Source organism: Narcine bancroftii, chromosome 1, assembly GCF_036971445.1.
Source record: "Narcine bancroftii isolate sNarBan1 chromosome 1, sNarBan1.hap1, whole genome shotgun sequence".
Classification (NCBI taxonomy): domain Eukaryota; kingdom Metazoa; phylum Chordata; class Chondrichthyes; order Torpediniformes; family Narcinidae; genus Narcine; species Narcine bancroftii.
In genome coordinates this window covers 340,385,156-340,411,818 of record NC_091469.1, presented here as the reverse complement: position 1 = coordinate 340,411,818, position 26,663 = coordinate 340,385,156, and the positions used below count along the sequence as shown (strand labels likewise).

The following is a 26,663-nucleotide window of genomic DNA, read 5'->3' as shown; positions in this document are numbered from 1 at the left end:
TTTGATGATTTCTGGTGCACCAACCCAACATTGGGGAGGAATTTCTGAGTTTTGGATTTGGCAGCAATGAACAAATGACAGTATACTTCCATGATCATGATGCTGATAAATGAGCAGTATTGGTGGGCAATAAGCCTCTGGATTCTGTGCCAATATTGTTTGGCAGGTAACTGGAGTGATTAACAACTATTATTTTGGAAATTAAATAATCTTTTTATTGTAAACTGATTCTTGTTCTGATATAATTAACTTGATTTGGATGATTTGTTCTGCTAATTGTTGTGAGTGAGAAAACAGTTTTGATGGGTCTTAAAAGCAAGGACTCTGAACACTGCTTGGTAGTAAATGGATGTATTTACAAAAGGCAAGTGTGGGAAAATGTTAACGGGAATAAAGCACATATGCATACTATTTATAGACTAGCATGGGGAAATCGCACCAGGAATAAAACATGGGGCATAATTTATAGTGAGCATAGGGAAATCGCAGCAGAGATAAAATATACACACATACACAATGAACTGGGTATAAACAATCAAGGAAGAACAATACGATACCCGCCACTCCTTGACTCAGTGCAGGCACAGCTCTATGCTACTAGGGACGCTAACCTAACCCTATAACAGTGCACACCTTACCAATGATTTCTCCAGCGCCATTCCATGGTACTTGGCCTGGAGTGAAGCAAGGTGGTCGCTCAAAGATGGCAAAGAAGGAGAGCTGAGCACATGTGGCACCCTTTTCGTGCCAATAAAAGCCAAAGACAAGGCTTCTTGAAGGAGCCAATGGTCAGATGTGCACTGATGGGTGGGGCCAAACCTTTATTGGCAGGCAGTGTCCCTTCCAACCAGGTAGTGGGCAGTGCTGTCACATGACAGCCAGGACCTTCCACAATACACTAATTCAGTGGTTTTTCCACTTAATATTAACTATCTAAATTAACAGGAAGGAGGAAGGATTTGTAAAGTACAGTACGTTTATTGTATGAAAACTTTTAAATGTGATTTGTGGATATAATCTGAACAAAAGGATGATAGAAAGTGGTGACAAGCCAACATCTTTAGGCTTGTCCCGAGTACTTGCTGTTCCCTGGTAAAATCAAGGTTGATTAAAATTGGTTAATATGGAATGTGTACATTTCCCTGTATTAGTAAAAACTTCAATGCCATGCATTCTTAAAAAAAGTAAATATTGGTGTTCTGCTGCAAACCAAACCGACTTTATCATGCTTCTTGCTTTCCAAATCATGTAATGCATTTACCATTGCCCCATCCATCTTTCAGATACCATCTCCTAGTGGGGACCTTGGAGAATATTCCATCATTATTCATTTGTAACTAATCACAAATCATTGGTGAAAGTCTCCATATGCTTTCTCTGCTGCCACACTGATGAAGAGTAGACTGTGCTAAAGTGGAGTGCATAGTCCCTTCACATCCTACACCAACAGTGTTACATTGCAGCAATAGAAATTCACCAAGACTGTTATTTTTAAAATAATATCTTTGTTAGTAAATACTAATGATTTAACCCCTTAATTAACTTATCTAAACTTAACCCCCAACCGTGCGTGTGTGCGTGCGATACCCAAACATTACAGCTTGGGCACAATTCTGGAAAGTCAGTTCACAATTCCATCTTGGAAATCCTGTGTTGAAACTTGGCCTTTTAAACTGATGCCCAGAAGCAATTACAAAGGAGGTGGGAGAGACCAAGTGACCAGACTGCTGAAAACTCACAAATCCTTGTCGAGTTTCTTGCTGAGAAAGGTCCTCTCATATAAATGGTTGTCACAACTCCCGTTTCCTTTGCATAGGGGAGACAAAACTTGTGATTTCCACGAGGCTTCTGAAATCCATGCAAGGGTCAGTCAAAATTACCATCACAATGGTCAGGATCCAATGCAGCAATTCTACTGCTTCCTTTACCCAGATGGGAGTTGATCAAAGTGACTTTTGGCCATGGCGGTTCACCAATTCCCCTTACAAGGAGAATTATCCGAATTGTCCATTGCACACAAAGTTATACCACCTCTAAGTTCATTAGAACGCCCGGAAGCCAAATCTGCTGTCTCCTTAAGAGTCCCACTCACCACCTATCTTTCTGGATAAGCAACAAATGCTTCTCTTCCTCCACAGGATAAACATTCGGGCACAGTCAGTACTTGATGGTTGCCACTCAGTTCTCCCTACTGTTGAGAAGGGTTGCAGCTGGTACTAGATCTTAAAGTGGCAGTCCCTAAATAAATGACAGTTCTAGATCCAATCCCAGCAATGAATGTTTCAAAAAGAAAACGAGCATGCTGAAAATCTTTGACCTGAAACATTAACTTTATTTTCCTTTCCTGAGTTGTTTCCTGGCTTTCTGAATGTTTCTGACGGTTTGACTTTTGTTTCACATTTGCAGCTCCTACAATTTATTTTTGGTTTTCATTTAGAGTTGAATTTACTGCCAGTTCTTTTCCAGAAACTGTGACCTTGAAGTTCTCTTAAAACTGAAACATTAGCTCTGTTTAACATTACATAGATGTTGCTTGATCTGCTGAGTGTTTCCAGCATTTTGTTTTTGATTCATGAGCAATGTGTGACCACAGTTTCCAGTTAAATCAATTTTTTTTTTAAATTAGATGTCAGTTACCTGACAAACTCTATTTTTGTATAGATATGAGAGTTTTCTATGTTTCCAAATGAAGAAGTTTGTGGGCCCCAGTACTCGCTGTCCACTAAATCAAGACTAATTAATATTAAGACAGTTGACTATTGGATGCTGCATTGTCCCCATGGGGAGATCCCTCCATTAAATGCAATGAATTTTGGTGTATTTCACAAGAATTACTGATGAAAGCGAAAAGATGCAGTCTGCTAATGTAGTGAATTGATAATTTATCTCCTGCTTGTTAACCGGCATCCCCAAGCCACGTATCTTTGACTGGTTTGGGTCTTAAGTGTTGTGGTGATGGAAAAATCCTAGTGGGAGGCTTGCCCTTCCATGTGACATAATGCAAAATGAATTTACTCTTTAGTTATTGTCGTGGTGCCATCGGTACTGCGTTTCTTTGTCTATCTTAAGTAATTCAACCATAAAAATTTGATTATGTATTTCATATTTACTTGTATGTATGTGATTTTGAACATTGGTCATGAGTTTCTAAGTTCTTACATTCTTTTTGTTTTGTTTTGTAGGATGGCTCCTATTTAGCAGAATTTCTGCTGGAAAAAGGCTATGAGGTGGGGCAATGAAGCTATCACTGGATGGTTTTAAATACATTTACTCCATTGCCTGTCTTTTCTCCCAAGACCTCCACCTTATGACTCGCTGCTCTGGGAAGGAATATTCAATGTGACTTTATATTAATTCAAGAACCTTGAGATGTCAACACCAAAATGCTCATTGGGGTTTGCAGCATTTAGTACATGGATGTAAACAAAGAATTAAGTCAGGAGCTGACCAGGCTGTATGACCTGGTGTGGAGTGGGTTGGTGGTAAGGGCATCTGGTGATGACAGTCTGGAAACAAGATCTATACTGGGGAAAGAGGGTGGGTTTTTGCTGATTTGGTTAATAATTAGCAGTGGTGGGGAGATGTGAAGATTTGGGCCCTCATGGTGAATCCAGGGGAGAAGGAACAAGATTTGGAAATGGGAGTCGCACAAAAAAAGGAATGGTAGAGAGGAGAGATTGGTGTGATTATGTGACAGGTGCCCAAAAGATTAAGGGTAAGCATTGTTTAGATTGTAATAACCTAGTTGTCTCAGGTGCACCTAATATTGGCCATTTGTGGGCTTGGATTTTTAAAAAAATTTCACCCATTCTGCTCCCAAAGGAGGGCTGAACAGGATCTTGTTTGCCATTGACATAGAAACTGCATCAGAGTACAGGGAATGATCTGGAAATTTCACTTTTGATCTCAAGTTAAATTAAATTAAATATTACCCACTCGCATCATAAACTCATCAAAGACCTCAGTTTTTGTTCCCTGATCAGGGGCATCTGATGTCCTCATGAATTTTGGATAGGAAGGAAGCCTTGAAGAAGGGCTCAGGCGCAAATCATTGGTTATATATCTTTGCCTCCTGTGGATGCTGCGAGACCTGCTGTGTTCCTCAAGCATTTTTGTGTTTTTAACTAGACTTTAATGTTTCACTCGTCTGATTATCTTATAAGATCACATTTAGACATTTGTGTTCGGTTCTGGACAACATGCCTCTGGATTACATGCCACATTAGCTTATTTTTATAACCCCCTTGTTTTGGAGTCTGATAACACAAATAGTCACTTCCCTAAACTTAAAAAAAAACCCTCCACTTGGTTTTCATGCTGCTGTGGTGGGATCTTGGTCCTCCTGTAGCAATTACTAGGTAATGTGATCACCACATAGCTTAACGTGAAGTGAAGCACTGTGGCAATGACAAGAGACTGCTGTAAGGTCTGTTGTAGGGCAGTCTGGGGTACGTGATACATCCACTAATGCTACAGAGCTCCAGGATGAACCCTGGTGGCACAATGAAGGTAAAGCATCGTGGAGAAGAGAAACTGAGGTAAGGGGTGGGGGATATGTTTGTGTAAGAGGTCAAGAGTTCAGTGCAAATTTACTGGTATGAGTTTAAGGGTAGGAGTATTATTTTAAACATGGAAGATCTTGCTTCATCCATGAGTTCTATTTTCTTGAATGCATATGGCATGGTTAATAATCCTGAGGTTCATTCCTTCCTGAAAAGGGATGTTGACTTGCATTTTAAAGATTGGGAATGAATATCCATTCGTAGTATACAGTAAGGAATCACTTCTTTCCTCAAATGCTATTGATAGGTATCCGCTCTTTTCAATATTGGGAGAGTGCACGGAGATCTTGCGTTATGATTTTGATTTGAAGGTACTGATTGGAAGAGTCATACTGGCTTCTTAACTAAAGTGTTGAGAAAGATAATCAGGAAAAAGAGCTCTTTCTTTGTTTCTTTAACATTGAGGAGTAGCATCAGATGACCTTCATTTAGGAAGAGCATGGTCTTCTGAGGAAGAAAGTTCCAGGTTTCCATCAGAATAAACCACAGAGATATGTTTACTTGGATGAATAGCTGCTTTCAGTCATTTAAATCTCAGCATGTCAGAGTCCCAGGCAGATGTGGTTGAATATTAAGCTTCATTACTTACTGAGTAACATCCTTGAAACATATTTCACCACAGTCCAGCACTGGATTTAATCTGTGTTCCAACAGCAAAGCCTCACTCACAATGGCATTCCTTCATATCACAATGGTGAATAATCTTTTCTAATTTTGAGTCGGTCAAATTTGGTTAAAATAAATGTCCCCATTTATTTAAATGAAGACTGCCAACCTGGGCATTTGAAAGTAAAGGATGTAGTTTTTTTTTCTCCCAGTTATGTTATTTCAATTTGTTTTTTTATGATTTTTAAACATTTTATGTATTTAAAAAAAATTATTTCCATCCAAGTTAAAGTTTATAATTTGTCAATCTGAATATGACCGTATTTCAAATATTTAAAATTGTTGTTCCATCTTTGACAAAAGATGAGGCATTGCCTCCATCTTTGCTCCTGACAGTGGACTGGGAGTGAGGGTCAATGAACAATGATAATATTTAATATTTATTTGTGTTGTATATTTTCTCTCAGGTGCATGGCATTGTACGTCGATCTAGTTCTTTCAACACTGGCCGTATTGAGCATTTGTACAAGAATCCTCGCACACACATAGAAGGAAGTAAGTCTGAGTTCGGCTATGGCTTACACTTTTATCATTGAATTGTTACTTTGCCCAATTTACTTTCCATTTCACCTACAACTCTGCTGTTGAAAACATTTCCTGTATTTAATTTGGTAATTTGATTGCTTTGAACGCATTTTCATTTACTATTTACATTTCTAATTATGCAGAGTTTTCTACCTTTGTTCTGCAATAAAACTGATATAGTGGTTATTTAATGCTGTACATTAGTACTGGTGGTAAAATAATTTTAGTTAAAATTCATGATATAAAATTGTGGATTGGCTTGGACACCATTGCCAAGTTATCTTTCAATAGTATGAGGAACTTTTCTGTCAGTTATCAAAAACTTAATAAAATATGAGTTCTGCTTGTTTGTTTTATTCGACAAAGCTGTTTGAACTAATTTGCATTGGTGGATTCTGATTGAACTTTATCTTTGAGAAATTTGATTTCTTGCCATTATGATATGCTAAATGAGTAGAGTGTCAGGTGGGTGTGGCAAGATGGCGTAGGAAGAAGACGTGTGGAAACACCTCTCCCCAGCTGAATAATTAATGCCCGAATTATAAAGAATTCAGGACTTTTAAAACTTTTTCAGAAGTGGCTTAGACTTTGTTTACAGCAATAATGAAGAAAACAAGAGGTCAACTAATGAAGAAACAACTGTTAAATGTGCAGAAAGTGCAGAAGAATTTAGGCCTACCTTCCAGAAAGGTCCACTAGAGTCGATTGGTGAACCCCCAAAACAGCAGAGGACCCTGCAGATTAAGTTGAGTGTTACACCAGCACCTTTTTTGTGTTCGGGGACGTAAGATGGTGCCAGTGCAGTGAGTCTCTCTACGGAGTGGGAAGGCGTGAGCGCGAGACCCGATGTGCACCCGATGAGGCTGGAAGCGACTGAGAGCATGAATGATTGTGCGTGGCCGGTGGCATCGCTGTGACTAGTGCAGCATCAGGGGACGTTCGCCTCTGAGCTTTGGTGGAACTGGGCTTGTGTGAAGACTCGCGCATGCGCACTACTCCTGACCGGGTCTGGACTGCGTATGGGATCGACCTCCGCCAGGCCGACGTTATGGGGGGGGGGGGTCCAAACCCGCAGCCAGGTTTCCCGGGCCAAAGTAGTAACGGCAGAAGAGGAAGAAGAGGAGAATCCTGCAATGATGGAAGAAGAGGAGGAAGCTATTCTTATTGAAGCAGCAAGAATCATGGAAGTTTCAACCTATTCCTTTACAGACTTTTAAAACTTCTGCTGCTGGAATTGAACCTATTAATCCTTTACCAGAAGATTTTATTATGAGAATGGATATGGCTGTTCAAGTGAGTCAGGGTTTTTCAGAAGTTAAGTCCTAATTTGCTGAGTTGAGAAGGAAAATGAACAATATATATGAAGTTTCTGCAGTTAAAATTGATGTTAATAAATGTTTGTGAGCTGTGGATAAGGTACAAGATAAGTTTAAATGAGTAGAGTGTCATTGAAAAGTCGGTCCATGTTTAAAAAAAAATTGGAAAATCACAACTTCCTGGTACAACCTATGAATTTCGCAGACATTGCATATTGCTGGTCTCAGAACACCAGTGGTATTAGCATGCTGGCCTAAGGGGAAAAGGATGAATAATACTGAAGACTTAATTTCTTAGCTGCATGCAGATTCCAAGGAGGAAAGGTGAAAAGATGGGAAATGTAGCAGGGAACAGAGAAATTTGTGGAAGAGATTGTTTTAATGGCCCATAGAACCTCCTGGAATCTGGAGCAGGCTGGTGGGTTCATGGGACAAGTGGTATGATGAAGTTGAGGAACAGGTGATCTTCCCATTGAGGCTGAGAGCCAGGGGATAAACATCCAGATGTCAATGCTGTGATGGAGCCAGAGGTAGGGGTTCGGGATATCGCTGTTGGAAATTCGCATGGTGTCAAATTCATGTTGTTGCGTCAAGTTCGCATAACGTCAAGTTCGCATCACGTCAAGTTCGCATCACGTCAAGTTCGCATCACGTCAAGTTCGCATCACGTCAAGTTCGCATCACGTCAAGTTCGCATCATGTCAAATATGAGTCGCATCAAATTGAGTGGTCTGAAATAAGCTAGTGGTTCAGTGCTGAGATAGGGTTGCATTTGTCTGCCATTATTGGGACCATGAAATGAATACAGTGATGGTCTAGCTAGCGGTTGCATGGTGACCTGGGGTCAGAGAGTCTTCTGTCTGACTGCATCAATGTATGTCAGATTGGACAGGAAGCCAATACAGAAGATCATCAAAACAGCCAAGAAAATCACTGTAGTCTCCCTTCACTCATTGATGATATTTACCATGAGCATTGCCTGAAAAAGAATTATAGAAGACTTTTTCCATTCAGCACACAGTACTTATAACCCTCTGCCATTAAGAAGCATCAGAATCAGGATGGCCAGGCTGTGAAATAGCTTCTTCCTACAGATGTGAGATTGATGAACTGGGTAAATTATCCCAAAATATTTATATACAGTATATTTATTTTAAATTGTATCTCTATGTACAAGTGATTATGATGTACAGTGTGCGCCCCGTGTTCCAGAGAAACGTTGTTTTGTCAAGTTGCGTATGTACAGTCGGATGATAATAAACGTAACCAAACTTTATTGCACTTATTTCCTGATGGTAGGTATTTTTAATTCAGTAACATACAAAGGACAAGTATATACCATTGAGAAGAAATAATAGTTCAATAAAGTCCCTTTAATCTTTGTGTGGTGTACTTCATGTTTTGTATGAATAAATTACAAAGGTCAAAGTTTGTTACTGATAGATACAAGTTCTGTAAAGAAATTGAAATAAACTACTTATTGGTGACATAATGTGCAGAAACAACTTGGATGTTGCTGGGTCTTCAGGTGTTGAGTTGTAAGGAAAGATTAAACAGATTAGGACTTTATTCCTTGCAGCAAAGAAGAATGAGAGAAGATATGACAGTTTACAAGATTGAGATCTATAGACAGAGTGGATGCTAATAGGCTTTTTCCACTTAGATTGGAGGAGATAAATACAAGAGCATCGTTTTAAGCTGAAGGGGGAAAGATTCAGGGGGAAGTTCTTCACTCAGAGAATGGTGGGAGTGTGGAATGAGCCACCATCTGATTTGGTGAATGTGGGCTTGATTGTGTGTTTTAAGAATAAATTGGATAGGTACATGGATGGGAGAGGCTTGGAGGGTTATGGAATTGGAGCAGGCCAGTGGGACTAGGGAGATGATGGTTGGCATAGACTAGAGGGGTCGAATGGCTTGTTTGCTGTGCTATGGAGTTCTATGGTTCTAAATACATTGGACAACTGAAACTTATGAAGAAGAATGACACCATGCTGTACCTAATTCAATTTCCTGCTAAGCATGTCTTCCATTTCTGCATTTTATAACTTTTATGTTTCTTTCTTTGTATTCTTACTTTCCTCTGCTCTCATGTCATAGCCTTTATGTTCCTTTATTTTGGTTCTATCTTTCTGACGGCTTTCAATAACCCATTGACTTGATGAGTTTGTTTATAATTATTCATGTGGCAATCCTGGCTGTACCCTTTCAGAGATATTTCAATTGTCATATCCAAACCTACTCCACCCTTTCAGTTCCATAAAAATCAATCTTTTGTTTTTCTCTTTCCAATCCTGAAATGTGAACTCTGTTTCTCTTTTCATAGATGCTGTCTGAACTACATTTGTGTGTTTATTTCTGATCTCTGGTATCTGCACTTTTTGTTTTGTTTTTATGAAGGCCAATCTCTGCCCATTGCTTCTGGCCTCCACACAATTGCAATGATTTTGTTTGGATACAAGGGAGCTGGGGCAACTAAATCTCAAGCAACATAATAAAGAGGTCCCATATCTGGTGTTCTCTGCAAGCTTTGACAATTGGCCACACAGCATTAAAATCTATAAATTGAAATGCGCAATTATCAAAAGTAAAAAATGTAAATTGTAAAACATTAAAATCAATTAAAATACCAGACTAAAGTGAAATAATTTAAAACAAAATTTCATACAACTTGCCACATACTTTACTGAGAATCTTCATTAAAATTAGTGGCATCTTTGATCATAAACTAAACCTAACATGGCATGTGGCCTGAGTGATTAACTCAACATGTTTCAAATTTGAACTTGGCCACTAGCTTTCACATGCTGTTCAGCATAACCGTCTGTCATTCAGTAAGTAGTGACTCTGTCCGTGATTTACTGAAGTTTACTTAAGGTTTTCTTTTGCCTCCAGTATATGTAGATTGAATACTTCAATTTTAAAATTGTTCTGGCATTACTTGCTGCTAATATGCTGTTACCGGCACAGGACCCTATGGACTCATATGGAGAAAGAATTCTGTTATGACCTGTATATGTCCAACATATCAGCAGTTGAAGCACATAAATTCCTACATGGAAAGAAGTGAAAATATTGATCTTTAGAACAATGGAAATAGAGAGTGTTGTAAATTATAAATGGGAAGTGTGGAGACAAACTCAACTGTGAACTGGTTTCAGTCCAGTCACCTTTCTTTGGATCACTCTCAGTATGGATACTGTAATGGTGACAAAATAATGTTTCTTGCAGATTTCTGTTGGCATTGAATTAGCTCCCACTCAATTTTATTCCCGATTTTTTTTTTCTTTTTTAATTTTTTTTTTAAATTTTAGTTACTATCTTGGTATATAGTGATGTGATTGAAGACTATAATAGTTTGTCTGTTCTAAATTCCACAGTGGCAAAAGACTCAGGTTTGAATGCTTATGACCAACTTTTCATTTTTATTGAATACTTTAATTTAAAAACAAATTATTTTAAAAAGCACTATCTTGCTTTTCTTTTTATTTCATTGACTATTAACTTATTTTGTTATTTTGCACCATAAGCTCTCTGATTCTGAGATGAACCACTATTCTTTAGTTTAATGCCACCCCTTATTATGGGTGTACAAAATAATTTGTCAGTAAACCTGATTCATTTGACTCCAAGTTGATGGACAATTGTTCACGGTTAAAAATAATGTACTGTTAATACAAACTTGGATTCTTGATTACAGATATGATGCTACACTATGGGGACCTCACTGACAGCACATGCCTTGTAAAGATCATCAATGAAGTGAAGCCTACTGAAATCTATAATTTAGGTGCACAGAGTCATGTTAAGGTACATCATTTTTCGTGGAATATTACATTTTAACTGGTGATTAGAATTTTAGCAAAATGTATCCATCAGTTAGAGGAGGGATGTGATTTTATTTGATCTCTGATTGAGGGAGAGAGTGGAGATGGTGGGGTAGGAGCTGTACTGAATCCTGGGTACACAGACATAAAGGGGATGCTAAGGATTAGGATTGGTTGAACAATTTCTGCTACAGATATGAGTTCAGATGATTGGAATATGATCATGAGAGAATTGTAAGTTTAAAGGGTTGTGGATGATGGTCCAAAATAAAACTGGTAAATAAATAACAAAAGAAACGACCAAATTTTGATTCCTTGATCTTGACTTGTATTTACTGTATTTGGAATATAGACTTCACAGTTGAGAAGTAGGTGAAGCATGCAGAACTATGCAAAATTTATTTGGTTGTGAGTACCTAAGGGCAGGTGTGCTTCAGATCGGCTTTACCCAATCAGTTCCAGCGTCATTTAAATGAGCTTTGCTCTAGGAAAAATGCCATGCATTAGTATTTGGTTGAAGTAGCTCATCCATTCATGCATGATACCTGGTTGAATTTCTGGACATCAACATTCTCTGTGAAACACAGCAATCTGGAAAGACTGTAATTCATGTAATTTGGGAAATCTGTTACCAACAATCTCAAACATTCAACCTTCCCCATGTTGCTGGAAAAAATGCAATGCTAGGTGACAAAGTTTCTGAACTGGGTTTAAACAGATAATGATGCTAAATATATAAATCTATCTGAACATGTTTGAAGAAACAGTTTTATTCAGGTGCTTATCCTTTTATCTGAGATACTTCTCAGTATTTGGATTATTCTGGATTATGGAATTAAAATGGCGTTGGTACAGATTTGAGCAACAAATAAGCCTTTATTTATGGAGCAATGCTGCATTGAAGCCAGCTCAACGAGCAATGGCTGTCTTTGATACCCATAATCCCCCACGCAGCTGGAACTGCTCTGGCAAACGCAGAGTGGTTCTAGTTGTGTGGGAGATTATGGGTAATGAAGACAGCCATTGATTCAGCATTAAAACAAAAAGAGGCTCACCCAGACGGACTCAGCCACTCCCTTTCTGCATCCTTCCAGCCTGACTTGGCTACTGTTGGGCTGCCTCTGATCATCTGGTCCCTCAGCACTGGCACAGATGCCAGGGGGATTCCCATCACTTGCTTGGGCTCGGCTGCTTCCCAGCAACCCCTCAGCTTCTCTCCCTCTGGCACCATCTTCTTCTTGGCGCCAGCTTGCTTTGTTCTTCCTTCCTCCTATGCCATGGAGCTCAGCACCCGGGTTCCTTGGCCCCCTGGCCCCGGCACCTTGGTGAGCTCCGACTTTCCTTGCCCCGCTGGGCCTTCACGCTCTTTGGGCCACCTTCTCTCTTCGATCTCTCCCTACTTGCTGCCCAAGCCACATTCTCTCCCCCCTCGCCCAACTGAGTCATACTGCTGCTCTATCCCTGCTCGCCGCCCAAGCTGCATTCTCTCCTCGCTCTCTCTAGAATGCCTGAAAATATACTGTACATGCAGTTAAAAAAAAAGTTCTGTTTTCCGAATGATGGATCAAGGTATAAGGACCTGCATGAAGATTTATTTTTTGACAGCTTTACTTCTCTCTAATTGTACTTTTAATCTCTGGGATATGGAGTCCTAAATAATTATGATACATTCTAATTCTACATGTGTGTAGCAGCAACTACACTGCTAACTGAAGGATTGCACAACCAGATGGGTTGAGTTCAGTGAGCAAAACTGATTTATTGCAGGCTGCCTTGCCTGGCTGGTGTTATACTCCCAGCCCCGAACTGGCTGAGAACCGCGCTGAGGGGGCCCGATGTCACCAGGGCATCACGTGGGTCCCCAAGCGCGGGCTTCTGAGTCCAATGCCAAGGTTGGGAGGTAACCCCCGATGGCGCCATTTTGGCCGGTTGCCCTGCTGCATGTGTGCCAAGCGGGGCCGGTTCGCCCGCCTGATGGCATACCGCCACATGTGCTTGTTTAAGTAGTAATCAATTCACCTGTTAATCTGCATCTGGCTGTCAAAAAGAAGCACAAGTTGTTTTTTGGTTGTCATTATTTGTTTATTTTTTGCCTAATCTCTTTCCTACGTTCCAAACATTTCACATTGAAACAATACTAGAAATGTGAGCAGATCTATGAGCATCTGTAGAGAAATGAGAAAAGAGGGGAATGTTTCCCATATGGACCCAAAATTATCTGTTGGTGTTGTTTTCTTTTTGGCGTTGAGATAAAACCATGTTTACTTTTGATGGTGTATCTGGGTGGCATGCAGAAGGTGCATAATGTGACCCGAACAGTGAACATGAAATGAAAGTGTTACTGCCATTATTGAGGGTGAAGATGTGATGAAAAATACTTACAAGACTTATTGGTCTTGCCAACAGGCGATGATGCACCACAATGACAAAGGAATGAACTATTGATACCATGTTGTTAGCTGTTGAAAGCCAACTATTCACTTTTTTTTAATGAAAGTAGCATATGAATGTGTTGAAGTCAAAGAATAATTGAACTAATTGTACTTTTTTCTGAAAAAGAAATGTGTTAATATATGGAAATTTTTAATATAACTCACCAGGATAATGAACATTAACTAAGAAAAAGGTGGCTCTAATGTAATGATTGTACTGGAATCCTCTTAACATCTTCTCTTTGCTTTTTGTGAAGGATGAACATTATATATAAAACACAAAACTTTCCTATTAAATCATATCTTTTGTATAGAGATATGATGTAGAATGACTACCAATCTATAAGTGTTATATTTTCTTCTCCCATTATAATTTAACTAAGTTATATATGACTTTTGAGTTTAACCACGTGCATCTCCTGTTTCAAAAATAAATTTTTTTCTGCAATATTTTCGCAATATGTTGGCTGCTCTCTCCAAAAATCTACAGTGCTTAATGAATGTTTTATTTCCAGTTAATTAAATTGGAACATAAGAAAGCAAAATAATAGGAAATTATCCTAGTTTCCCAAAGGAAGCAGATAGAGATAGAAGTGACTTTACAATATGATTATAGGTAATTGCAGCAATCAAACTTTCATAGAAGTATAAATGTCATTTGAAGTGTAAATGTTCTCTCATGAGGTACTTTTTGCTCAAACCTTTTGAGAATACTTTGAATCATTTACAATTCATTTTAATATGTTTACAATTTACAATATCAAATTAATTTGCTTATATATAACTTTTGTTATCAGGTTAGAAAAATTATAGAATTAGGTCTTTCAGGCAGAGCATGAGCATCAAGATCTTGCAAAATGGGATAATAGATCATGTTATCATGTTTTGAAATGATAATTATTTAATGGAGAAAATTCCCAACTCTGGCTGTCATGCTAGAGTGGGCATGGACAGTGTATTGCCTTAATAAATGATGACACAGTGAACCAGCTGATGGTTGATCATTGATAGATGACTCCAGATTATTTTGCATGAGACCCAAAGGCAGGTTACATTCAGCATGCAGATACTTCAGAAAGGAAAGCATAAATTTCAGAGATAAGGTAAGGAGAAGCCAAAGTTCACCCTCTTGTGTGTTGTTGCTGCAAATCCAATCAGGGTTGTACTGGGGGCAGCATTTTCTCCAACACCAAGTTATCAATATGTTTTACCTGTTTTAATGAGAGAAAGTTAGCGCAAGATTGTGTGCAGTAATTGATACTTAGTTGTTTCTGGAAGGCCATGATAAACACACACATTTGTAAAACCTATCTACAAAATTATCCAAAAATCTTTTGAGAGTCGTAATTGTACCCACTATAGAAGCAAGTTTAATTGAGGCACTGAAAACATACTTGGACAGATGTATGTATTGGAAGGGTTTAGAAGTAAATGGACCAAATGCAGACAAGTGGGACTAGCCCAGAATGTGAACTTAACTGGCATGGGCAAGTTGGCCTGATTGGCTTTTTCCATGTTGCATGGCTCCAAGTGCACCCATTTGTGGAAGTCTTTTATTATATTTTTTGGAAGAACTGGATTCCTACCAATTTTTCTCCTCCCTTGTAGACATTTTTGTGACTCAATATATTTTTGATACTTTGTTCACGCAGCATTGTAGACTTTGCTCCTTGTATTTGGGAATAAAAGTCATTGCCATGCTCCATTTTTCCACTACTGGTTAAAATGACAATAAAGCTGTATTGGTAAATTAGCTGCAATGGTAGAAAATAGAGTCATACAACATAGAAATAGGCCCTTCAGCCCAACTTGCCCACACTGACCAATATGCCTCATCCTCACTAACCTCATCTGCTGGTTTGGCCCATATCCCTCTAAACCCATCTTATCCATGTATCCATTCAAATTTTTTCTTTAATGATGCATTATCACCTGACTCAACCACCTCTGGCACTCACTCATCATGGTCTGTAAAAAAAAAAAAAATGCCCCTCAGCTTCCTGATAAATCTTTCCCCCTTCACCATAAACTTATGTTCTCTGGTCACCAATTATTCCCTTACTCTGGGCAAAATGCTCTGTGTTCACTTGACCTATTCCTCTTGTGATTTTGGATACCACTATGAAATCACCCATCCTCCTCCAGCACTCGAAGGAATAAAACCCCAGCCTGCTCAACATCTTCCACTAGCTCAGACCATAGAGTCCTGGAAATATTCTTGTAAATCTTCTCTGTACCCTCTCCAGATTGTCAACATCTTTCCTACAGCATGGTAACCAAAAGGTGACATAATACTCCAGATGGCGCCTCGCCAACCTCTTATGCAACTGTGACGTGACTTCACAACTTCTATTCTCAGTACTCTGACTTATGAAAATCTTTGTGGCAAAAGGCTTTTTGAGCATCCTATCCAACTGTGACACCCCTTTCAAAATGCTTTGTACCTGTACTCTAAGATCCCTCTGCTCTACAACTGTCCATAGATTCCTACCATTCACTGGGTACGTTCTAGCCATGTTATGACCTCTGAAAATGCAACACCCTTCGTTTCTCTCTATTAAATTCCTTCAACCAATCACGATCCTGCTACAGGGTTTGGCATTCGTCTTCACTATCTACAATGCCAGCCACTTTAGTGTTATCCATAAACTTGCCTATCATGCCACGGACATTTTCATCTGAATTGCTGTCACAGGCCTTCAGTCCATAGAAAGCAGAACTATATTTTTTTTGATGGAATAAGGACAGCAAATCTAGACATTTAAAGGAAGCATTCTCAGGAATTTGAAGAGGAGTTAAAGAAGAAGATGACCCATGGTGAAAATGGGGGATTTAAAGAAAAAGATCTGCTTGATCCAGAGGGGAAGTAGGCAGACTCTCAGAGTGCATGAAAAAGAAAGACAAAAGATTGCCTTTTTCACTCCATATAACTATTAATTTGCATAACTTCAAACATGGAGCACCTGAAATGCTTGTGTATATAGTTGTAGTCAATATTTTTTTGATTGGAAACTTTCTGGATGTTTTGTGATTTTTTTTTTTAATGGAATATTAGCATCATGTGTTGTGTCAAAGCAATGTGTTTTTATTTTCAAAGTTTCTACATTACCCAACAATTGGGTCTATTTCTGATTTTATGTTTGAAACCATTATTTGTCTTTTTTTAAAGTTTTTTGTGCAGGTTTATATGAGCTTCACCTTTAATACTTCCTTTGATGTGTTGGAGCAAGTTAGTTAATTTAGGGAGGAAGCGTTCACAGGAATCCCCTTTGTAATGTTACACGTAATCAAATACTTTGGGGAAGATTTTGGCTTGAACTGTACATAATAGTTATTTTTCAGTATTTTGCCTTTAACCTGATTTTTAAAAACAATATAGTAAAATCCCCATTATCCGGCACCTACGGTAATCGCAAATGCTGGAAATGTCAATTTTCCAATTGACTAAAACTCCTTTTTTCAATGTCTAACTAGTATACCTGCATTAAGAATACACCCTTTAAAAGACAAAAGGCAGTGCAAAATGTAAAGTAATTTGAGAAAAAAAAACAGAATTGTAGTCCTTAATTATTTAAAGTTAACTTTAATCAATAATTCCTTCAGCTTACAAAATTTAAATTCAAACCCTGGTCACTAGCACTATAACGGTGCTACGCTAACTGTGCCGCCATCAACTCTCTCGCTAAGTTGACAAATAAAGCCTGAATAATATACCTAAACTAATAAAGGTGTAGACACTAGGCAGGGTTAAGGAGACACTTTGGGAGAGTCGCCCAGCAGCGAAAGGCATCGGCTGGCTCTTCACTCTGGTGTCCCTTCAGACCCTTGCACCATTCCGACTCACCTCCATGTCAGTATCCTTGTCAGGCCCTTAGCACAACCCGACTCACCTCTATGCCAGTAAACTGGTCAGGGCCTTGGCACAACCTGATTCACCTCCATGCAAGTGTCCTGTCAGGTCCTTGGCACAGCCCAACTCATCTCACAAGTGTCTTGGATAGGCTCTTGGTGCACATTCCTTAAATTCTAACCCTGGTCACTGGCACTGTAACAGTGTTTCTCTAGCTGCTATGCCAACCATGCCACTGACATAATTAACCCCCTCTCCCAAGTATACACATAAAGCCTTATTAATATAATAATAATAATATACTAATCAAGATACTAGGTAGGGATAGGGAGATATTTTGGGAGAGCCATCCCAATGGCAAGAAGCATTGGCGAGCTCTTCATCCAAGGCGCTGCCATTTGATTTAAACACAACTTCATTCAAACAGCTGCTGTGGGCTGGGCATGACTGGGGTGTTCCACTGGCCGAACGTTTGCTCCTAAGGGGTTGTGTGTTGCTTTGGAGAACATTCACTTTTACAGTGTTAAACTGTTAAATAAAGGTTTAAATAAAAGTTTCAATATTATGTAATTTCTGGTGGGGGGGGGGGGATATTTATTTATTTATTTCTTCTTCTTTTGCTGGTTGAGTTTCTGGTTGATTGAGTGACTGTTAATGGGGAATTTATTTTACCATTATTATTTATTTCTGTTTTTTTTTTCCACTGACCATTTACTACACCTCATTTAATAACCACATTTTCCTCTCGAGACATATCATGGATCACTTCATCATTAGTTTGAGAATATAAATTTACTTTGACGTCTTCCTCATTTCCTGCACCTTCACACTTATCTGCCCTTTAGGAATAAAAGGTCTTTTCATGAAGATGTTTCATGAAGTTAAATGTTCAATTTAAAATGAAGGAAAGAGGTTTGAACACTTGAAAAGACATTGATGAGGATAGGCGGGAATAGCTAATTATCTTTCTCAGCCACCAGATAGGCAAACTGCTCAGTTTCACTGTCTGCATGACAGGACCCTCATCTGGAGCAAACATGGCTCTGACAAGTCTTTACGATGGATTTGATGAGTAGATGAGAACTAGAGCTGCAGCCATCAAAGGTTTGCACCTCAGAAATTGCGCCTGAGCCTTTTGGTTGCTGGTAGGACTCTTTTTTCTATGCATTGGAAAGAATTGCCTTTTATCTGAGATGCAAGTTTGGTGCTTTTTAAAGATCCATTCCTGACAAGGAGAGCCAGATAAATGACTATGCTAGAGGGTGGCCCAAATAGGTTGTGATGTGCAGCTTTCGCCTTCGATCAAGATTTTACGAGGCCGCCTGCTGAAAGCATCTGTAATGGCAAAGTCAGGGTTTGTGCACCCAATTTTAATCTACTTGTTTACTCTACTCTCCACCTGTTCTGCATTTTCCAGTTTTCTTCTTTCTTCTTTGCTATTCAGAGTCTTGAATGATTTGTCAGAAGATGAAGCAAAGCATTGGAATGATTTATTTTGGTTATGTAAAGATATGCATTGGGTCAGAGGGGCTGGAGGAAATCTCCACCCCTGTCAATGAGATTTATATTTTGCAAAATTAAATGTAAAAAAAAAACTAGAGGCCATAGATTTAAGGCAGAAGTTTTAAAACTTTTTCTTTCCACTCACATACCACTTCAAGTAATCCCTATGCCAACAGTGCTCTGTGATTAGTAAGGGATTGCTTAAGGTGGTATGTGGTTGGGAAGGGAAGGTTGAGAATCACTGCTCTAAACCCAATTGTTACTGAAGTATTTTGTTTGAGAAAAATTGTCATTGGCCCATTTTCTTTGGAGTTATGAAACTTCAATTAGATATGATTAAAACAGTGGTTTTCAAACTTTTTGTTTCCACCCACATACCACCTTAAGCAATCCCTTACTAATCACAGAGCACTTATAGCATAGGGAATATTTAAAGTGGTGTGTGAGTGTAAAGAAAAAGTTTGAAAACCACTGATCTGAACCTTTCCTGTTCATAAATCTGTCCAAAATTGTACCCAGTTCTCCAACTTCCTCTGGCAGCTTGTTGTTAACATGAGCAACCCTCTGAGGGTTAAACCTATGCCTGGAAATCTTGCATCTACCCTGGGGGAAAAGACTGCGAGCATTCATTTGATCCATATCCTTTTCTGATTTTATAATTAATCCTGGATTTTAAAAAATGATTGTTAGCACTAACAGTTTAACTCAACAAATACAGAAGATCCCATGATAAATGCAATAGTTATTTTTCTTTCATATCCAGGTAAATAATTATCAACCGTTTCTGCATTGATTCTCTTATCTGTGATTATAAAGTGTCATCTGTTCAAGTTGCATTCCACATTGTATAATTAAAATATTTAGTAGTGGCAAATCTTATTTCCTATTTGCAGTTAATTTAATTTTACGGTAATATTTATGAACAAAATTAACTTGAACTAGTTTTGCTTGATCAACAATAGTCTGTAATACTCTTATTTTATGTGGAATTGCTCTTGTGTACCTCAGAAGGAAATGCAGTGTAAGTTGTGCACATGCAATTCATCTTATCCCAGTGAAACTTATTAAGAAAGCAGATATGCACAGTGGTAATGGAAGTGTGATAAATGCCTGGCTAGAAAAAGAGGGATAATTGGATAGTTTTAGGCTGGCTCTCTTTGAGTAGTGGCATGCTTTTTCTTTGAATGGATATTTGTTGTGAATATGAAACATTAAACTAAATTGCTGATCATTCTAAACCCTGGGAGAGAGCAAATTGGAATTGAGGAATTGAAAGGAGAAAATCACATGTTATCAGCATGTTTGTATGATTTTGAAAGGATAAACAGTTAAAATGGAGATTATTTGAAAAAGGCTTAGACAGATACTTTGAAGGAATGCATTCATTAGAATGTTGTACCAAATAGGGAATGAGCTGTCATGTGAAATGAAATTATTTGGAATTGGGGAACATGTGAAAAGTGTGTGGAATTTCAATGAAAATGTGTGCTCACCAGTGTTTGGAGAATGGAAGTTTGGGGCTTTTATTCATGAGAGCAAATGTTTATACACATTCAATTTAACAAAAAAACTAACCACTACTTCACTATTATTTTCTGTTGTGCACATTCACCCTTTATAACAGGAGAAATTCTGAATTAATTCCAGTTGTTTTGGTACTTTGGTCTGGGCAGTGTTTGATAAATAAATAAATAAACTTCTCAGATTCATTCATTTGAATTGTTAGTGATCTTGAACAAGGGTGTTAAAACTACTTGACTAAAATGCATTTATCTAATCACTTCTCTTTTAATTTTTATTGGAAGTTTTTAAACTATTTAGTTTTGATATATTAAAAATAGGGATAGAGTTTCTCAATTGAGTGAAATTGGCAGTTTAAATGTAAAATGTGCTGAAAATTACACTAACTTCTTTGAGTGAAGTAATGGTTCAAGTTTTCACTAACACCAGTTTGTTTAATCACAGATAAAAACCATCCAAGAAATCAGTCCAATTACGAAGCACTTTAGAATACAATCATGTACTTTTTCCTCGAATTAAAATTTAAGAAAGGAGTCTGGTGGTGTTTGTCTAATACAGCAGAGAATTATTTGTTAAAAAATAAATGACAAATTATTTAATCCACCACCTATGCTTAAACAATTAAAAAAATTACTTAAAATTGATGGAGTAATTAGTTTCTGGCTATATTAAGTATTTTAAAAACTTTCAAAGTGTTACTGCTCATATTCTTGCACTATAACTCTTTAAGAGCTTCCTTGAAGAGTAAGAAAAGGCTGCAACCTGCAGGAAGTTACAATAGCGTTAAATATGATGTGGAGTATGGTCAGGTTTTTAAAACCATTGCAACATTTTGGTGATACTCTATATCTGAGTGTAGATCAGTGGTTCTCAACCTTTTTCTTTCCACTCCCATCCCACTTTAAGTAATCCCTATGCCTTCGGTGCTCTGTGATTAGTAAGGGATTGCTTAAGGTGGGATGTGAGTGGGAAGGGAAGGTTGAAAATCACTGCTCTAGACCCAATTGTTACTGAAATATTTTGCTTGAGAAAAATTGTCATTTTGGCCCATTTCCTTTGGAGTTATGAAACCGAGCACGTAACAAATCAATTAGATACGATTAAAATAGTGGTTTTCAAACATTTTGTTTCCACCCACATACCACCTTAAGCAATTGCTTACTAACACAGAGCACCTATGGCATAGGGATTACTTAAAATGGTATGTGAGTGGAAAGAAAAAGGTTGAGAACCACTGATGTAGATTGAACATAATTATTCTGAACATATTTGAATGATTCATGAGATGAAGGGGTGGATGAAGAGGGGTTAATTAAATTGGCTTTTACTCATTGGAGCTTAGAACAATTAGAGATTAACTAATTGGAACAATTATTGGAGATTTTAAGAGAATGTTTCCTCTATTGGGGTCTTTGAAATTTGTGGCATGTAGGGGAAATGATGCGTTGTTCATTTAGAGTGCAATGAGGAGGAATTCCTTCTTTCTAAGGGTTGTGAATTTTTGAGTTATGGAGGTAGTTCATTATATTTAAGGCAGAGATAGTCAAGCATTTGAACTACAAGAGAGTCGAGAGATAGGTGATGAGAGCAGGGACTGGTGCTAAAGCCAGGATTGGACTGGCCATGATCTTATTGAATAGAATAGTCTTAAGGGGCTGATTGGGCTAGTCCTGTTTCTCTTTCTTCGGAGATTTGCCAACATCAAAGTTGACTTCTGTGCCTGTGTATGTGATGTGTGCTCTGAGGCTGGCTGAGTTTTAATTTTGTGACCTAGTGGTTCGAGGGTCCCCAGCTCCATTAACAGAAGACTGCCTTTGCAGCTGAGAATTGAGAGATGGCTATTGATCCAATTCTGGTTCCTTGCTTCTCTTTCGTGTCTGAGCTCTCCCTTCCTGCATGGATGTAATGAGGACATGTAGACAATAAAAGGTTTAGAGCAAATGGATGAGGAGCACTTGGAAAAGGTGACTGAGAGGATAAAGGCATGATATTGCTTCTTGTTGATGCAGAGTTTGTTATGCAGGAACAGTTGGTATTGTTTCTCACAACATGTACAGAGAGGGATAGTTGTTGAAAGGAGTTGTTATCTGAAATAGGTTGGCTAACAAATGTGTCAAATTATGGATGAATATGCCACAGTACTTGCATCTCCTGCCCACTTGTATCATTAAAATGTCTTCTATGTTGAATCATGCAATTGTTACCTTCATTGGCAACTTCCAAGCTCATCTTTGTTTCATTTGCAGTGTTCTCTTTCTCCTCAAGTGGGGAAACATGTTTCCCTCTGGGTTTTCAAATATCTTAATACAAAATCCAGAAAGATTGCTAAGTGAGAAAAGTTTTTGCTCGTCTCAGTTCCTTTCTGCCATTTTCTTCCATAGTGCTCCCAAATTTGGAATCCATAAAATTGCCTATTTAATGTAACTTAGGAGTTCAAATGGACTCTTTATGGTTATTTTAATGTCAGCTCAAGCTGTCTTTTCAGTAAATATGGAAATGAGGGTGCAATGACTCTGTTATAGGGCATGGTCCATATGGACTAATTTCACTTCCCTGCTTCACACTTGCATTTGGACTCCAAACCAATCCATTTCATTACCTTATCCCATCAACCAACCAAGGCTTTCTTGAATGTCAGAAAATTAAGTCCTAGGGATGTGTTACTAATTTTACAGGAGTCTAATTAATAGACTTCACTTACCTGTATTTGGAAGGTAGTGTAAAGTGACATTTTTACTTTTGTAAAAAAAAATTCTGGACTTGCTTCCTTTTTTAATAGACAGATGGCAGCAGACGACTGTGTATTGTTTAGAGACTGGCGGGTGTGCATGTACAGTACTTGTTCTGCAGCAACAGCACGGGATACTATGAGTTTGTATTCATTTGTAGTCCAGTTTCATGAATAGAATGTGTTCTATTAAATCAGTCAGTTGAGTTGATAATTAACATTGAAGATGAAGTGGACAAAATAATTAAGGTGGGTTTCTGAGTGCAGAGCTGTGATTGTTCTTTCACCAGAGAACCTTTTCATCACATCTATCTCTCTCTCTCTCTCTTTTTCTCTCTGCATCCCAGGTTGGAGTGTAGATGTCAGTTTAACATTTAACATTTAGCTTAACTCGAAAATGTTGGTTTTCACAGGCCAAACTAGCAAGATAATATATTTGTAGAAACTATTTGTGGAACGTTCTGTTACTGAAAACATTAGACTGCCTCAGGTTACGTTATGGTTTGGCCAATATGGATAGCTTGCAGTCAAAGGCGTTTAAAAAAGGAAATGTCACCCTCTGAATCAGGCAGGCATGCCTTGGGAATATTCATTTGTTTCTCGCAAATCTTTGCCAACATTTCAGAAAATTTATCTGTTGGGTTGACAAAACTGAGAAGAACTAATTTCAGTTATCTTTCTCCTGCAATTATATGCTTGTTAAGAATAAGAGTTTCCCACCAAAAGATGATTGTATAGTAATTATATGTTAAGTATATTTATAAAGTATTTAGTTTGCAGCATTAAAACTGTAATTGTAGTTTCCCACAAGTGATTTTAGTGGTCTTTTCCATCCATATGCCTGAGAACATTCTCCTTGCTTGTGCATGTTTTTAGCTGCATAGAATTATGTCTGATTTTTTAAAAGGAAAAATGAGAAAACTGTATGGGAATATTTTTTTTTCCCCTGCCTGGCAAATAGTTTGTGATACTTTAATGTATCTATTTTTAATAGGGAATAACATTTTAATTCTTCCAACTCTTCTGGCCATTTGTCATGATTATGAAATTTATGCTTGGGAAAAGAATTTAAAAAAAATAATAATTGCAAATCTTTAATTGGTGATGCATGACGGAATGCTTGTGGAATTGGATGTGATTTTTGAATTCAAAAAATTTTAAGAATTCATTACATTTGTTGAAGATAAAAATACTTCTTGAGATTTTGAATACAGTCAATATGTAGCTTTGAAGAGCAATGTTGAAAGCATATTCAGATCCGTGAATTAAATTTCCATTTTGGAAATGGTATAGACTTTATTTGTCTTTCAGGCCTCTTCCATAGGGATTGAAATTAACTAGATTTGAGCAATGTTACCAAAAAAAATACATTTATTTATTTGGAAAGTAAGTTTCTGCAGATGTGATCGGTATTCACAATGCACTAAATGAATTTCATTTTCCAGAGCTCCATTTATAATCATGACGTTTTTTCTAAAATTAAAAGATCCATTTGCTGGTGTGTCTCCGTACTTTTTTTTTGGCTTGAATAAAATGGGTCACTTCGATTTAAATTCATGCCAACAGATAATGTAACACATTGCAAGGCTTAAATGCTCTTCTGCCTATTTCCTGGAAAATGGTGTATTATTAGTTGGCTATACTTGGGATTATTTTTGTGTTAAACTTGGTTAAAAAATATTTTGTCCGTATTGAACATTACAAACTAAATAACTGCAGTGTAACTAAAACAGTGTAACAAGTGCATAATCTTTTATTTTTTTTTCTAACTTAGCTAAAGTTCTTTGGATGCATAGTCTGTGAAGTCTATACTCTTCAAATACTTTCTTAATATTTTTATCTTGCATTAAATTTAAGCAAAAATATGTTATTTAATCTTACAAAATAAGATTGTGTCAAGTGTTTTATTTTATATATAATATAGATAGATAGATAGATATAGATATAATTGAAAGCTTTGCTATGCTTATTTGAACCTAATGTTGGTGAGTTCGCAATCTGAGGCTCACCAACATTTTAAATATTGATTCAATATTTTTAAAAGTAGTTTAACACTTAATGATACAATTTAACTGTTTTAAGAGAATATACACATTACATAAACATAAATTATAGGATTAGAAGTAGGCCATTTGGCCCATCAAGTCTGCTCTCCCATAATTCATAATATGAAGGTTATATTTTAAATATAACTTGTTTTTACTAAATTCATTTGTAGTTTTGTACATTGGCTGGTAGTAATTAATCCCTATTCAAAAACTTAAACAGTGAAAGCTTCACAACTAAATGAAATGAGCAAAGGCATTTTCTTCTGCAGATGTTGAATAAATATGACAATATTTATAATCTGGTCTAAACAACATTAAAATGTGGAGATTTTTAAAATGTGTGATCTATTTAAGATTGTTAACAAATTAGAGCAGAGGTGTGAACAAATTATTTGGCGGGGAAAATTTTAAAGAGCATAAATCTAAATCTAGGGTGGGATGATTAGTGAGATGGTTAGCCCAATGCTGTTACAGCACCAGCAACTGGGACCAGGGTTCAAATCCCACTCTGTCTATAAGGTGTTTGTAAATTAACCCTCCCAGAGGGTTTCCTCTGGGAGCTCTGGTTTCCTCCCATCATTTGAAACGTACTGGGGGTTATAGGTTAATTGGGTGTAGTTGGGCAGCACAGGCTTATGGGCCGAAATGGCCTGTTACCATGCCGTTGGTCTATATTTAAAAAAAAAAGACCTGTATCATTCAGTATTGTCAGAACACTTCTGCACACAGTGTCATGAAATTTTGGATGTTCCTCCCTTAAAAATCTGTTGAGGCAAGGTTATTTGAAAATTTAAAAAATATATATTTTGAGAGTATTTTGTTCAGGATTGATTATTCAGATGGATAGAAATGGAGGTTTAGGTATTAGTTATCCAGAATTTACCTGAATATCTGAATGATTTTAAGATGCTCAGTGGGATTATGTGTTCCCAAAGCAAAAGGTCACCAAATACTAACAGCACGAGTGTCAGAAAAATATATCCACATATTCAGTAAAAAGGCTATCATTATTTGACTACAATGCTGAAACAACTTGATGTATCATTTCAAATCTATCTGTGTTCACATCTGCTCTCTGCTCAATTTTGTTTTTCGTGTGACCCTCTGGTGGCTTGGAACTGCTGGGGGATCTGGAGCAATTAATGGAACATTTCACAGAATTGTTGCAGTAACATTTCATTCTTAGTAATCATGTTGCCAGTTATTTATTGCTAAAATAATAATTTTACATTTTAGGTAAAAGCCCTACTTTTTTCCTCAATAAGCATCCTTAGATTTCAGCATGATGTTGAAGCACCAAATCAAAAATATATTCCTTCACATTTTCCCAAAGCACCATGCTATAAATGCCAAATATCATAGATAAATATATAAAACACATACCAATTTCTTCCGAGGCATTCCCACAGGATAGATGTCTACTTCAATAGTGATAATTTTACTGACACCAAAAATGTCTAACCTTTAAATACCATCACTTGAAGATTTTGCAAAACCTATTTGCAAAAAAAGTATTCTTGTAATAGCAGCTCTAAAGTGAATTACAAAATATATTTATCTATCATAGTTTTAAGCAGATATATTAGTTGTCCTCTTCATGAATATGACTGATAACAAACTGCATATTTATTATTCTGTTTCTGTCCACTTGATATTTAAAGAATAACTTTTGGCACTTGAAAATG

The 26,663-nt window shown here is 37.5% G+C and overlaps 1 protein-coding gene across 4 annotated transcripts in view; it reads left to right on the top strand.

Moving 5' to 3' along the window:
• The window catches only part of gmds (GDP-mannose 4,6-dehydratase), a 661,071-nt gene that overhangs the window by 131,222 nt on the left and 503,186 nt on the right, over nucleotides 1-26,663 (top strand). For all 4 annotated transcript variants that reach the window (XM_069909806.1, XM_069909795.1, XM_069909784.1 and 1 more), the window contains exons 3-5: nucleotides 3,183-3,227; nucleotides 5,636-5,723; nucleotides 10,770-10,879. In XM_069909806.1, the coding sequence (XP_069765907.1) occupies nucleotides 3,183-3,227; nucleotides 5,636-5,723; nucleotides 10,770-10,879 (243 nt within the window). The remainder of the gene's footprint in view (nucleotides 1-3,182; nucleotides 3,228-5,635; nucleotides 5,724-10,769; nucleotides 10,880-26,663) is intronic.